This window comes from Carcharodon carcharias, chromosome 7, assembly GCF_017639515.1.
Source record: "Carcharodon carcharias isolate sCarCar2 chromosome 7, sCarCar2.pri, whole genome shotgun sequence".
Taxonomy (NCBI): domain Eukaryota; kingdom Metazoa; phylum Chordata; class Chondrichthyes; order Lamniformes; family Lamnidae; genus Carcharodon; species Carcharodon carcharias.
Genome location: NC_054473.1, coordinates 238,783 through 254,486, shown reverse-complemented (window position 1 = coordinate 254,486; position 15,704 = coordinate 238,783). Strand labels below are relative to the sequence as shown.

At 50.0% G+C, this 15,704-nt stretch overlaps 1 protein-coding gene across 1 annotated transcript in view; it reads left to right on the top strand.

Annotated features, from left to right (window-relative positions):
* The window catches only part of LOC121280446 (6-phosphofructo-2-kinase/fructose-2,6-bisphosphatase 4-like), a 230,776-nt gene that overhangs the window by 56,740 nt on the left and 158,332 nt on the right, over window positions 1–15,704 (top strand). Inside the window, exons 2-4 of the mRNA XM_041192440.1 lie at window positions 7,328–7,453; window positions 11,955–12,051; window positions 12,145–12,211. Coding sequence (XP_041048374.1) covers window positions 7,328–7,453; window positions 11,955–12,051; window positions 12,145–12,211 — 290 coding nt within the window. The remainder of the gene's footprint in view (window positions 1–7,327; window positions 7,454–11,954; window positions 12,052–12,144; window positions 12,212–15,704) is intronic.

The following is a 15,704-nucleotide window of genomic DNA, read 5'->3' as shown; positions in this document are numbered from 1 at the left end:
GGGGGGTCAGTGAGGGGCAGGGCGCCTGGGGGGGGGTCAGTGAGGGGCAGGGCGCCTGGGGGTCAGTGGGGGGCAGGGCACTGGGGGGGTCAGTGAGGAGCAGGGCGCTGGGGGGTCAGTGAGGAGCAGGGCGCCGGAGGGGGGTCAGTGGGGGGCAGGGCACTGGGGGGGTCAGTGAGGAGCAGGGCGCTGGGGGGTCAGTGAGGAGCAGGGCGCCGGAGGGGGGTCAGTGGGGGGCAGGGCGCTGGGGGGTCAGTGGGGAGCAGGGCGCTGGGGGGTCAGTGGGGGGCAGGGCGCTGGGGGGTCAGTGAGGGGCAGGGCGCTGGGGGGTCAGTGAGGAGCAGGGCGCTGGGGGGTCAGTGGGGGGCAGGGCACTGGGGGGTCAGTGGGGGCAGGGCGCTGGGGGGTCAGTGAGGGGCAGGGCGCTGGGGGGTCAGTGGGGGCAGGGCGCTGGGGGAGGGTCAGTGGGGGCAGGGCGCTGGGGGGTCAGTGAGGGGCAGGGCGCTGGGGGGTCAGTGAGGGGCAGGGCGCTGGGGGGTCAGTGAGGGGCAGGGCGCTGGGGGGGTCAGTGAGGAGCAGGGCGCTGGGGGGTCAGTGAGGAGCAGGGCGCCTGGGGGGTCAGTGAGGAGCAGGGCGCTGGGGGGGGGTCAGTGAGGAGGCAGGGCGCTGGGGGGTCAGTGAGGAGCAGGGCGCCTGGGGGAGGGTCTGTGGGGGGCAGGGCGCTGGGGGGTCCGTGAGGGCAGGGCCGGAGGGGGGTCAGTGAGGGGCAGGGCGCTGGGGGGTCAGTGAGGAGCAGGGCGCTGGGGGGGTCAGTGAGGAGCAGGCGCGCAGGGGGGTCAGTGAGGGGCAGGGCGCTGGGGGGTCAGTGAGGGGCAGGGCGCTGGGGGGTCAGTGAGGAGCAGGGCGCTGGGGGGTCAGTGAGGGGCAGGGCGCTGGGGGGGTCAGTGAGGAGCAGGGCGCTGGGGGGTCAGTGAGGAGCAGGGCGCCTGGGGGGGTCAGTGAGGGGCAGGGCGCCTGGGGAGGGTCAGTGGGGGGCAGGGCGCTGGGGGGTTAGTGAGGAGCAGGGGCGCTGGGGGGTCAGTGAGGGGCAGGGCGCTGGGGGGTCAGTGAGGAGCAGGGCGCTGGGGGGTCAGTGAGGGGCAGGGCGCTGGGGGGTCAGTGAGGGGCAGGGCGCCTGGGGAGGGTCAGTGAGGGGCAGGGCGCTGGGGGGTCAGTGGGGTGCAGGGCGCTGGGGGGTCAGTGAGGAGCAGGGCGCTGGGGGGGGGGTCAGTGGTGGGCAGGGCGCTGGGGGGGGTTAGTGGGGGGCAGGGCGCTGGGGGGTCAGTGAGGGGCAGGGCGCTGGGGGGTCAGTGAGGAGCAGGGCGCTGGGGGGTTAGTGGGGGGCAGGGCGCCTGGGTGGGGGTCAGTGAGGAGCAGGGCGCTGGGGGGGTCAGTGAGGGGCAGGGCGCTGGGGGGGTCAGTGAGGAGCAGGGCGCTGGGGGGTCAGTGGGGAGCAGGGCGCTGGGGGGTCAGTGAGGAGCAGGGCGCTGGGGGTCAGTGAGGGGCAGGGCGCTGGGGGGTCAGTGAGGGGCAGGGCGCTGGGGGGTCAGTGAGGGGCAGGGCGCCTGGGGAGGGTCAGTGGGGGGCAGGGCGCTGGGGGGTCAGTGGGGGGCAGGGCGCTGGGGGGGGGTCAGTGAGGAGCAGGGCGCTGGGGGGTCAGTGAGGGGCAGGGCGCTGGGGGGTCAGTGAGGGGCAGGGCGCTGGGGGGGGGGGTCAGTGAGGAGCAGGGCGCTGGGGGGTCAGTGAGGAGCAGGGCGCCTGGGGGAGGGTCAGTGGGGGGCAGGGCGCTGGGGGGTCAGTGAGGAGCAGGGCGCTGGGGGGTCAGTGAGGGGCAGGGCGCCTGGGGAGGGTCAGTGGGGGGCAGGGCGCTGGGGGGGGGTCAGTGAGGAGCAGGGCGCTGGGGGGTCAGTGAGGGGCAGGGCGCTGGGGGGTCAGTGAGGCAGGGGTCAGTGAGGGGCAGGGGGGGGGGGTCAGTGGGGGGCAGGGCGCTGGGGGGTCAGTGAGGGGCAGGGCGCTGGGGGGTCAGGTGGGGGGCAGGGCGCTGGGGGAGGGTCAGTGAGGAGCAGGGCGCCTGGGGGAGGGTCAGTGGGGGGCAGGGCGCTGGGGGGTCAGTGAGGAGCAGGGCGCCTGGGGGAGGGTCAGTGGGGGGCAGGGCGCCTGGGGGGTCAGTGAGGAGCAGGGCGCTGGGGGGTCAGTGAGGGGCAGGGCGCTGGGGGGTCAGTGAGGAGCAGGGCGCTGGGGGGTCAGTGGGGGGCAGGGCGCTGGGGGGGGGGGTTCAGTGAGGAGCAGGGCGCAGGGGGGTCAGTGGGGGGCAGGGCGCTGGGGGGGGGGTCAGTGAGGAGCAGGGCGCCGGAGGGGGGGTCAGTGGGGAGCAGGGCGCTGGGGGGTCAGTGAGGGGGCAGGGCGCTGGGGGGTCAGTGAGGAGCAGGGCGCTGGGGAGGGGGTCAGTGAGGAGCAGGGCGCTGGGGGGTCAGTGGGGGGCAGGGCGCTGGGGGGTCAGTGGGGGGCAGGGCGCTGGGGGGTCAGTGAGGAGCAGGGCGCTGGGGGGTCAGTGAGGAGCAGGGCCCTGGGGGGTCAGTGAGGAGCAGGGCGCTGGGGGGTCAGTGAGGAGCAGGGCGCTGGGGGGGGTCAGTGAGGAGCAGGGCGCTGGGGGGTCAGTGGGGGGGCAGGGCGCTGGGGGGTCAGTGAGGAGCAGGGCGCTGGGGGGTCAGTGAGGGGCAGGGCGCCTGGGGGGTCAGTGGGGAGCAGGGAGCCTGGGGGGTCAGTGGGGGGCAGGGCGCTGGGGGGGGGGTCAGTGGGGGGCAGGGCACTGGGGGGGTCAGTGGGGGGCAGGGCGCTGGGGGGGTCAGTGAGGAGCAGGGCGCTGGGGGGTCAGTGAGGGGCAGGGCGCCTGGGGAGGGTCAGTGAGGAGCAGGGCGCTGGGGGGTCAGTGAGGAGCAGGGCGCTGGGGGGTCAGTGAGAAGCAGGGCGCTGGGGGGTCAGTGAGGAGCAGGGCGCTGGGGGGTCAGTGAGGGGCAGGGCGCTGGGGGGTCAGTGAGGAGCAGGGCGCTGGGGGGTCAGTGAGGAGCAGGGCGCTGGGGGGTCAGTGAGGGGCAGGGCGCCTGGGGGGGTCAGTGAGGAGCAGGGCGCTGGGGGGTCAGTGAGGGGCAGGGCGCTGGGGGGTCAGTGAGGAGCAGGGCGCCTGTGGGGGGGTCAGTGAGGAGCAGGGCGCTGGGGGGTCAGTGAGGGGCAGGGCGCCGGAGGGGGGTCAGTGGGGAGCAGGGAGCCTGGGGGGTCAGTGAGGGGCAGGGCGCTGGGGGGTCAGTGAGGAGCAGGGCGCTGGGGGGTCAGTGAGGAGCAGGGCGCCTGGGGGGTCAGTGAGGGGCAGGGCGCCTGGGGGGTCAGTGAGGCCCCAGCTGGAGATCCCTCCCTAAACCAGTGCCACCTCTCCCTCTGCCTTTCTGTCTCTCTTTGGGATTCTCCTTACCTTTTTGACCCAGCCTGTGGTAACTGTCTGAGTGTCTCTCATTCTGTGGCCCAGTGTTGAATTTGTTGATATTCACTCCTGTGGAGCCTTTTGGGACAATTTACAATGTTAAGGGCGCTAGGTAAATGCAAGCTGTCACTGGTTTGCTCTCACCCTGATGATGTAATGTTAGTTTACCAGACCGTGCACCACCTTCCTTGTGTAGTTCAGCTGTTGATTGTGAAAGCTGTGCAGTAACTGGATGTGGATTGAAACAGTGTCTGATCCCCTCCCCCAGTGATATTCCTTAACACTGGGGTGGGGAGACACTGGTGTTTGTGTTGTTTTCACTTTCAATCACCCTGTAACTCTCCTATTCCTCACATTTGATATAAAGTTTAAAATTAGTCTGGAAGATTGTGTGCCAGTCAGTAAAATAAGTGAAAGGTGTGTAGTCAGCTTAGCAACAAGCCCCACCACCACACACAGCACCTCCCAACCACACCTGAGAGCGTTTGTAGCAGAAACTGCTTCTGCCAGATTGTCCTCTTCAGCCATCAACAAAAGGGCACCATCTGAAACTGTCCCATTGCATTGATTTGCTGCATGTCCATCATCTCAGATGGAGGGAGGGATGCCAATTATATTTGTGGAACCAAGAAGAAAGGGGCAGTCATTTCATTTTTGAAACCTCTCTGCATTGTTGGGTGTGTGTATTGCTGGCCTTCACACAATATATCCCATGTGCAGTGTTTTTGGCTGTATGTTCGTACACTAGTAACTGTTAGGCGCTCTAGTAACTGACACATTTAATGAGATTTTACAAAATCTAATACTATGAATGCTGGAAATCTGAAATTAAAACAGAAAATGCAGGAAATTACTCACCAGGCCAGGCAGCATCTGGAGAGAGAAACTGAGTTAACGTTTCAGGTCAAGGACCTTTCATCACTTCTTGTTACCAGTCTGTGGTGGTCAGCACGAGGTTTTTCTCTACAGACCTTTTTACATCTCAAGTTTAGTTTGAGATTGTACAGTCGACATATGAGATCAGGATAGGTGACAATATTGATATTCTCCATGTCATCCTTACTTCTGGGTATGTTGCAATCTCAAAGCTGGTGCAGCGAGAGAAAGTAACCAGGGCCCATTCCCCTGTGCGTGGATTAATCAAAGATTTGTGTAAACACTGACATGTGCTCAGTGACAGAAATAGGCATGCTTATTCCTCTGCTATCATACCTTGGCTTTATTTTGCTTCCTAGAATCAGATTTGCAAATTCAGATTAAACTCAGCCCTGATTCCGAGATCCCTGAAGCTGTGAGCTACCTCATCATTCTGTCTCTAAGGGGTTGGTTAGCTCAGTTGGCTAGATGACTGGTTTATGATGCAGAGTGATGACAACGGTGGAGGCTCAATTCCTGTACTAGCTGAGATGTTCCATGAAGGCCCTGCCTTCTCAACCTCACCCCTCAGCTGAGGTGTGGTGACCCTCAGGTTAAACTCACCCCAGTCACCTCTCTCTCTAATGAGAGAGCACCTCATGCTCTCCTGGGACTATGGTGACTTTCAGTTTTCAGTACTGTCTCTGTAAACCTCCCATTGCAACAGTCCACTGATTCATCAGTACAGCAGTCTTTCTAGGTGAAGGGCATGGGAATAGAGCAAGGTGGAAACGGTTAAAGAGCTGTGTAGCAGACCCAAATACACTGCCAGGCTGGTATGGAGGAGAGCATGATCTGCTGGGAGAAGCATGGAGATGTTTTGGAACCAGTTGGTAGCTGCTCTGAGGAGTTATGCTGAGGGGTGAATTTGAAAATTACCTGCATGTCCCATCCATCAGTCACCTGTCTAATCCAATGGCTCTCCATTGCCCCCCTCTACATGAGCAGTGTGTTTCACACACTGACAGATTCCGCCAACTATTTCAATTTTAAATTTCTTTTTCAATAATTTCCATTTATATCCTCTGGTCCTACAGTAATATCCAAGGTTCACTTCATCTGTGTCCATCCTTACTTTGAATACTGCACTGAGAATGTTTCCATACGATAATAAAAACAGAAAATGCTGGAAAAACACAGCAGAACTGGCAGCATCTGTGGAGAGAGAAACACAGTTAATGTTTTGAGTCTGTATGACTTCTTCAGAGCTAAAGATAAGTAGAAATATGATTTTATTCTGTTTATGAGGGGGTGGAGCAAGATAGAAGGTTAGTAATAGGTGACGGCTAAGGAGAGATGCCATGGGCACAAGACAAAGGGAGGGTTAATGGTAGTGGTAAAGAGTAAAGAAGGTGCTGATAGTGGCTTAAAGGTAAGATAGCGGAATCTTAATGGCAGAGCAAGGGTCAGCACTCTGTTTGAGGGCAGAGGTGCGGGAGATGGGTCAGACACGGTTGAGGGCCCTGTCAACACAGTGGGGGAGAAACCTTGGTTAAGGAAGAAGGAAGACATGTCAGAAGCACCATTTTAAAAGGAGGCATCATCGGAACAGATGCGATGGAGGTAAAGGAACTGAGAGAATGGGATGGAGTCCTTACAGGAAGCAGGGTGTGAGGAGCTGTAGTCGAGGTAGCTGTGGGAGTCGGTGGGCTTGTAATGAATATTGGTAAACAGAAATGGAGACAGTGAGGTCAAGGAAGGGAGAGGAAGTGTCGGAGATGGACCATGTGAAGGTGAGAGAGTAGAGGAATTGGAAGCAAAATCGATGCATTTTTCCAGGTCCAGACAAGAGCATGAAATGGCATTGATATTCTCCCACAGAGTGTTCTTTGGCCATCCAGATGCAGTGTCCAGTCCATCGAAGTTTATTTTGCAGGAGTTTTGCCTGAAGGCTTGTGGAGCTGGCTTCAAGAAGGACACTGGCATTTGTTCTAAGATCTTTCTATTGAATCTGGAGGATGCGATGGTGGCATTGCTGATGGGGTTTCTCCAACTCTTGTGTGTCACTCATAGTCCTGGTCTAACTGCAGTCCAGGAGTGTGGTGACGACAGCTGCTCTGTACACTCAAACCTTCATTGATTTGCGGAAGCCTTTGTTATCAAACACTGGTTGCCATTGTTTGCGGAAGGCTGAGCTGGCGCTCAGTGTTCGATCTCCTCATCAGTGGTGGCCCTTTTGAGAGAGGTGGCTGCTGAGATGTGGGAAGAGCTCAACACAATCCCGGGTCTCCCCTTCAACATACAAAGAAGATGAAATATTTGGCTGACCAGATGTGGGTTGATATGAATTTTATTTTGACAACATTCAAGGCCAAGCTGAGTTTCTGGTACGCAGAATTGAAGAGGTCGAGAGTGGCTTGCAAATCTGGTGTAGATTGGGCAACCACTCTGCAGTCATACGCAAACGTTAGATCATGCATGTCTAAGGTGGTCAGTTTAATTTGGCACAGAGGCGACTGAAGTTAGAGTTTTCCATATTTAATACTCACACCAGACGGCCATTACCTTTGAGGTGAACAGCCACTGTCAGATAGTATGGAGGTTATTACACAGTCTTGCTTGACCCCAGTTCAGATTTTGAAGGCACTTGTTTCAGATCTACCACAACACAGTTTCAGTCATATCTTCATGAAACAGTTGCAGGATTGTGAAGTTTCTTGGACATCCAAATCTTTAAAGCACAATCCACAGAGCCTCATGATTTACTGAGTCAATGAATGAGGTGCAGAGTTTTCCTGGTGCTGTTCTCAATGTTTTTGTTTAGTACATAAGCAAACAACTTACCCAGTCACTCCAGGCTGCTGATCTTTCATTGTTGGCTTTCAAACAATAGATGGGATTTGAAATTATTATGTGCTACATTTTGACCAATAGGCATATGCTCTCTCTCAATTCCAGCATGGATACCACACTTGACAAACTCGCCCTCGCTCATTGTAATGATGGGTCTGCCAGCCAGAGGGAAAACCTACATATCAAAGAAACTCACTCGTTATTTTAACTGGATTGGGGTCCCAACTAAAGGTAAGTTCCCAAGTGTAGCTGCCTAATTAGATAACCGGCTGAAAAATGCATTGTCACTAAGGATGACCAGCACCAATGTAGACGACATTATAATTTTACACAGGACTGTTGGGCATTACATTATTTGGCAAAATGATTGTGACCTCAACTCCACTTTCCTGCCCGCCCTCCATAATCCTTGATTCCCTTGTAGATCAAAAGTCTGTCTAATTCAGCCTTGAATATGTTCAATGACCCAACTTCCACAGCTCTCTGGGATAGAATATTCCAAAGATTCATGACCCTCTAAGAGAAGAAATTCCTCCTCATCTCAGCCTTAAATGGGAGACCCCTTACTCTGAAACGATGCCCCCAGGTCTAAATTCTCCCATGAGGGGAAACATCTTCTCAGCATCTACTGTCAAACCCCCTCAAAATCTTACACCTTTCAACAACGTCTCATTTTTCTAAACTCCAATAGGCCTAAACTGTTCAACCTTTTCTCACAAGACAACTCCTGCATCCCACAAACCGACCTTCTCTGAACTGCCTCCAGTGCGAGTATGGCCCTCCATAAGTAAGCAGACCAAAACTGTACGCAGTACTCCAGGTGCAGTGTCACCAATGCCCTACATGTTTGAAGTAAATCCTACTTTAATACTTGATCCCCTTTGCCCTAAAGGCCAAAGTTCCATTTGTCTTCCTAATTACCTGTTGTGCCTCATGCTAACGTTTGGTGATTCATATATAAGGACACCCAGATCCCCCTGTCATCTGTCTCTATTTAAATATTCTGCTTTTCTATTCTTCCTACCAAGCTGGACAATCTCACATTTTGTAACCCTTGCAAACTCCTTGTGGCCTCTTTACCACTCGCTTTTCTACCTGTCTTTGTATCATCAGCAAATTTGGCTTCAATAGACTCTGTCCCTTCATACAAGTCATTAATTTATATTTTTGATAGGTGAGGCCACAGCACTGATCCCTGTAGCCCTCCACTAATTACAATTTGCCAAATTGAAAATGGCCCTTTTATCCGGCTCTCTGTTTCTGATAGTTACCCAATCATTACCTCAAACCCATGAACTCCTTGTGTAGTAATCTTTAATGTGGCACCCTATCAAATGCCTTTTGGAAATCCAAATACACCATATCCACTGCTTCCCCTTCACATGAATGTACAAAATAGGAGCACAAGCAGGCCATTCGGCCCCTCGAGCCTGCTCCACCATTCATTAAGATCATGGCTAATCTGTTTGTGTTTCGAATTCTACAGTCCCATCTAACCCTGATAACCTTTGATTCCCTTGCCTAATAAGAATCTATCTACCTCCGCCTTAAAAATGTTCAGTGACCCCGCCTCCACCACCTTCTGAGGCAGAGAATTCCAAAGTTGCACAACTCTCAGAGAAAAAAATTCCTCTCATCTCTGTCCTAAAAGGGCGACCCCTAATTTTAAAACAGTGACCCTTAGTTCTGGACTCAGCCACAGGGGGCACTGTTTTAAAATTTCCATGTCCACCTTGTCAAGACCGTTCAGGATCTTGTAAACTTCAATCAAATCACCCCTCACTCTTCTAAACTCCAGTGGACACAAGACCAGTCTGTCCAACCTTTCCTCATAAGACAATCCACTCATTCCAGGTATCAACCTAGTGAAGCCCCTCTGAACAGTCTCCAAAGCGGTAGACCACGATCATGGCGATCTAGACTCGCTACCACTGTATGAATCAGCATTCACTGAACTTATGAACTCAGCAACTTGCGCAGTTGAGCTCAGCTTTAATGACACCATGTACGCCCTGATAGATGGCATTGCTATGGGATCCCCTCTAGGCCCAGCTCTCGCAAACATCTTTGTTGGGTTCTATGAGAAACGTGTCTTCCATGGAATGACACCTAACCTCCCACCCCTCGCATATTCCCGATATATGGATAATACATTTGCTACATTTAAATCTGCAGCTGCATTTAATAATTTCCTTACATGTCTTAATGGGCTCCATCCTGTGCTCAAATTCATCTTTGAAATGGAGCAGTCAGATGAACTCCCTTTCCTTGACCCTACTGTTGAGAAATCAGCTGGAAGCTCTCTACTGCAAGCCTATCTTCCCTGGTCAATACACATGTTGGGATTCTTGCAGTTCCACATGCTATAAGATTGCTATCGTTGGAAAGCTTGTAAATAGGGCCCAAGCCATTTGCTCACCTTTCAAGCTTGATGCTGAAATAGGTGCATCAAAGACATCCTGTGGGATAATGGCCACCCTGATCAGATCATTTCACGCTATATATCACGCAAACTCATGAACGGGCCTAAGGCTGTCATTTTCAACTCTGAAAAGTGCCCAGTCTATCTCAGATTACCCTGGAAGGGCAAAGGTGTCTCAAAAATTTGAGCAACAGGTGAAATTAGCTGTTTCATGATGTTACTATGAGTAGCAGCACAAGTGGTATTCACCACTAACAGGATGCTGCCGTCAAGCCAAAAAGATGTTCTGCCTATCATATAAACGAGTAATGTGACATATGAATTTCAGTGTTAGTGTGGTGCTCGGTATTTAGGCCATATATCCTATGGTGGGTCGCATCAAACACCATGTCCCAGCTGATGTTTGCAACAGGCAAGGTACAAACCATATCCAACCTGCCCGTACTTGCAAAACTCAAAACACAGTGTCCAACATTAGATTGGACAACATTAGTTAAATATTCCTCACTGTGCGAAGAATTACGCTGACAACTTAAGATTTTCAGTTGGGCTCGCAGTGTGGTGCATTTGTGTGTGCTGCAAGCTACATATATTAATACACAGGAGACCCTGTTCTTTACAGACAGAAAGAACACGTACACACATTGTGCCTGTTTCAGCTAAACAAAATAAGTGACAGCCATTCACTGACTCATTCCTCAGGGCAATGCCTTGACCAATCAGTGTCAAGCTGGCTGGTTTAAATTTCAAACAATGCTTGGCACCAGCAGTGGTGCATTCTCCATGGCAACGCCACTTGCCAACTACTCAATACCCTCTTCACATACAGGATAAATTGTTGTTTTCCCCTTACATTGGTATTCTTGCAAGGTGCCCTGATGAGTGCAAGATGAAAAGCTTAGACATGTCTCTTTTTTTCAGCAATATTACTACATTCCTCTTTGCTCCACCAGCTTGAATGGCCTCCTGTCCATGGTGTGGTGCTCAGTTTGCTCATCCTCATCCACATAGGCTACAAGAGCCTCGTTCCTATTGACAAATGCTACCCTGCTATTCCCTTAGTTATCCTCTTGCTCTTTATGTATCTCTAAACATCTTAGGATCTCCTTGACTCTACTTGCCAATTTAAGTAATTTTTCCTGCCCTCTCTTTGCTTTCCCATTTTTATTTCGAATTTCTCTACCTCTAGGCTTTTTGCAATATTGACTCAATGTATCTGATATAATTTCTCCTTTTTTTTGCTTTATTGTACCCTGGCTGCTCTTTCATTTCCAGGGGGCTCTAGATTTGGGAGTCGCACCCTTTTTTTTATGGGAACATATTTGTTTTAATCCCTTTCTATTCCCCCCTTGAATGTCTTCCACTGTTCTGATGCTGATTTGCCTTCAGATAGTTAATTTCAGTCCACTTTTGCCATATCATATCTCAGGTTAGTAGAACCGGCCTTTTCCCAGTTTAAAACTTATACTTACTCCTGGTCTATCTTTGTCCTTTTCCATAATTACACTAAATCTAACTGTATTATGACCACTAACATCAAAATGCTTTCCCACTGATACTCCTTTCACCTGCCCATATTCATTCCCTGAGTCCCGAACTGCCCCTCCTCTTATTGATGCAGGAGGATTGACCAAAAATCCCCCTCCTTTGTTGTAAGATCCTATGATTAGATATCCTCAGGTGGCTGTTGTTGAATCTTTAGTTCCATCTGAACTAGAGATCCTGGGCACCTGACCCAAAACCCTGAAGTACTAGACAGTAATTGTAGGGTGAATGACACAGGGTAGACCATCAATGTCAAGCTCCTCACACACTGTTCACACACACTTGTATTGCAACAGGAGTTGGCACTGATCATGAGCAGGAACTTTGGCTGTTTTTGTCTCCTATTCCATAGCTGAGAGTCATTGAGATTAATTGTAGATTTGCTCTGGCTGAAATCAGCTAACTCTACCTACCACAGATAGAACCTGGTCCCTTCAAAGACTATATTGCTTGATATCACTTCACAGCTCACCATGCAGTACATTATTCTCCAGCCCATTCAGGATGCTTCTCCTTGTATTAGAATTTGAGTTTCATGACCTATATCTCCTATGTAAGAGACTGCCTGGCCATATGTTTTGGGTGTTAAGAGCACCAAATTTTATGATGTTTGTTTGCTTGTGAAGTTTCACATCAAAACACAAAGTGAAATATTGTATTTCAATGCATTTGTGTTGTTATTTGAGGTGTGTGACACACTTTCACAGTGCAGTGATCCATTGATGTTAGGTAGTGTACAATTGGATAACTCTTCTATTTTTACAGCATTTAATGTTGGGCAGTATCGACGTGACCTGGTGAAGACTTATAAATCCTTCGAGTTTTTCCTTCCCGACAATGAAGAAGGTTTGCAAATCCGAAGGTAATTCTCAGTGGGACTGCAGTCCCTTAATATCATGTGTCTGTTGTTTATCAATCATAGTAGATTGATTGCCTCCTGTCTTTCTGTCTGCAGACAATGTGCATCAAAAGCCATGAGTGATGTGAAAAAATATCTCGATGAGGAAGGAGGCCAAGTGGCAGTAAGTGGACACAGTGCTTGATTGAGTTTCTCAGAAAGTGGTTCATGTACTGTGACCTACCTTGTGCAGTGACCATCATTCACACAAGTCAATTTGTCATAGCAAGATCCAATGAAGAGAAATGTGATTAATGACCAGATACTGTTTGGTTGGTGGTATTGTTCAGGAAACTGGGAGTACTCACCACTGTTGTCAATAGTACTAAAGAATCTACAGCATCTACCCAAAGCCACTGGAAGAGCCAGACAAGACCTCGGTTTAGCACCTCTGACAATTTGTTTTTTTTTTCAGTACTGCACTGGAGTGTCAGTCACATCTATGTGCTTAAGTGATGCAACCCATAACCTTTAATCCAGAGATGAAATAGTCCTCAATGAGGCAGGCTGATGCCTTGATATGATAGTACAACGTTCAGGTGAGAACATTCTGACCTGTGAGATGTAGGAATGTTGGACATAAGAACAAGAGTAGGCTATTAACCTCCCTCGAACCTGTTCAACAGTTTCAATGATCATGAGTTAAAGGGGTTGTAAAATGAGCAAATTTTCAAATTACTCGATTTGAATTAAATCAGGGTAGATACAGGATTTGACAGGAATAGTGACTGCTTAATGGAAGCCCTTGGACATAAAGATGAGGAAAGCTCTCATTTCAGACTGATATTATCCCGAGCTAAGACTCAGATTTTGAGTAAGCATGACAGGTCTGAGGATCAGAAGAGGATCGCTAGCTAGAAATATCAAGATGGATAGTAAGAGTTTCTATAGATATTTTAAAAAGAAAAGAGTTTACAAAATGAGTGTTGGTCCTATAGACCAAGTGCTTCTGGGGAATTAATAATAGAAAATAAGGAGATGGCAGATGAATTGAATAGGTATTTTGCATTGGTCTTCACTATAGAGGATACGAGTAACATCCCAGAAATAGCTGTAAATCAGGAAATGGAAGGGAGGGAGGAACTTGGGAAAATTACAGTCACCAGGGAAGTGGTACTGAGTAAACTGTTGGAGCTACGGGCTGACAAATCCCCAGGTCCTGGTGGACTTCATCCTAGGGCCTTAAAATAAGTGGTTAGTGAGATACAAGATGCGTTAGTTTTAATTTTCCAAAATTCCCTAGATTCAGAGAAGGTTCCATTGGATTAGAAAATAGCGAATATAACTCCTTTATTCAAAAAGGAGAGAGACAGAAAGCAAGAAGCTACAGGCCAGTTAGCTTAACATCTGTCATAGGGAAAATGTTAGAAGCTATTATTGAAGACGTAATGGCAGGGCACTTAGATAAATTCAAGGTAATCAGGCCGAGTCAACATGGTTTTGTGAAAGGGAAATCAAGCTTAACCAACTTATTGGAGTTATTTGAAGAAATAACATACGCTGTGGATAAAGGGGAACCGGTGGATGAACTGTATTTAGATTTCTATAAGGCATTTGATAAAATGCCACATCAAAGGTTATTGCAGAAAATAAAAGCTCCTGGTGTAGGTGGTAACATATTGCATGGATAGAAAATTGGCTAGCTGATAGGAAACAGAGTAGGCATAAATGGGTATTTTTCTGGTTGGTAAGATGTGACGAGTGGTGGGCCACAGGGACCAGTGCTGGGGCCTCAACATTTTACAATTTATATAAGTGACTTGGATAAAAGAACCAAAGGTATGGTTACTAAATTTGCAAATGACATAAAGATAGGTAGGATATTAAGATGTATAGAGGACACAAGGAGGTTACAAAGGAAGATAGGTTAAGTGAGGGGCAAAAACCTGGCAAATGGAGTAGAATGTGGGAAAATGTGAAATTGTCCCTTTTTGCAGGAAGAATAAAAAAGAAGCATGTTATCTAAATGGTGAGAGATTGCAGAGATCTGAGATGCAGAGGGATCTGGGTGTCCTAGTGCATGAATTGCAAAAAGCTAGTTTGCAGGTGCAGCAAGTAATTGGGAAAGCTAATAGAATGTTATCATTTATTGTGAGGGGAATTGACTACATAAGTAGGAAGGTTATGCTTCAGTTATACAGGCATTGGTGAGACCACACCTGGAGTACAGTGAACATTATTGGTCTCCTTATTTAAGAAAGAATGTAATCGCGTTGGAAGCAGTTCAGAGAAGGTTTACTAAACTAATCCCTGGAGTGGGTGGGTTATTTTATGAGGAAAGATTGGACAGGGTAAGCTTGTACCTGTTGAAGTTTAGAGGAGTAAGAGGAGACTTGATTGAAATACATAAGAACCTGAGGGGTCTTGACAGGGCAGATGTGGAAAGGATGTTGTCTCTAGCGGGAGAACCTAGAACTAGAGGCCATTGGTTAAGAATGAGGAGTCACTCATTTAGGACAGAGGTAAAGAGAAAATTTTTCTGAGGGTTGTGAGATTTTGGAACTTTCTTCCTGAAAAGATGATGGAAACAGAGTCCTTGAATATTTTCCAGGCAGAGATAGATAGATTCTTGATAAGCAAGGGGGTGAAAGATTATTGGGGGGCAGGTGGAAATGTGAGGTTGAGGCTACAATCAGATCAGCCATAATCTCATTGAATGATGGAGCAGGCTCGAAGGGCCGAGTGGCCAGTCCTGCTCCTAATTCGTATGTTTGTTTTTTTTATGTTCGTAAGATCCAATCATTGGAGGTCAAGGGAAGAAGTCCCATCTCTGCAATTAGTTGGAGTGCTGTATGAACACGCATAGAACCAAAGAACCATAGAAAAGTTACAGCACAGAAGGAGGCCATTCGGCCCATCTTGTCCATGCCAGCCCGAGGACACCCAGGTGCCCTTTCTAATCCCACATTCCTGCACCCGGCCCATAGCTCTGCAGTTTACAGCACTTTAGGTGCAGATCCAGATACTTTTTAAAAGAGTTTAGAGTTTCTGCCTCCACCACCAACTTGGGCAGCGAATTCCAGACACTCACTACCCTCTGCGTAAAGAAGTTCTTCCTCATGTCCCCCCTACACCTTCTGCCACTTAGCTTGAATCTATGTCCCCTGGTTCTATAATTCTCCTCCAAGGGAAACAATTTTATCCTGTCCACTCTATCTATTCCCCTCATAATTTTGTACACCTCAATCAAGTCACCTCTCAGCCTTCTTTGTTCTAAGGAAAATAACCCCAACCTATCCAATCTCTCCTCAGCAACATTCTTGTAAACCTCCTCTGCACTCTCTCCAGAGCTATTACATCCTTCCTGTAATGTGGTGATCAGAACTGCACACAATACTCCAGTTGTGGCCTCACCAGTATTTTATACAATTCCAACATTATATCCTTACTTTTATATTCTATACCCGTACCAAAAGCATTCCATATGCCTTCTTTACAACCTTGTCTACTTGAACTGCTGTCTTCAGGGACCTGTGTACTTGTACACCAAGATCTCTCACTTCATCTACTTCTCTTAGTATATTCCCATTTATTGTGTAATCCCTGTAACTGTTTGGCCTCCCTAAATGTATGACCTCACACTTCTCTATGTTAAAATCTATCTGCCACTTTACCGC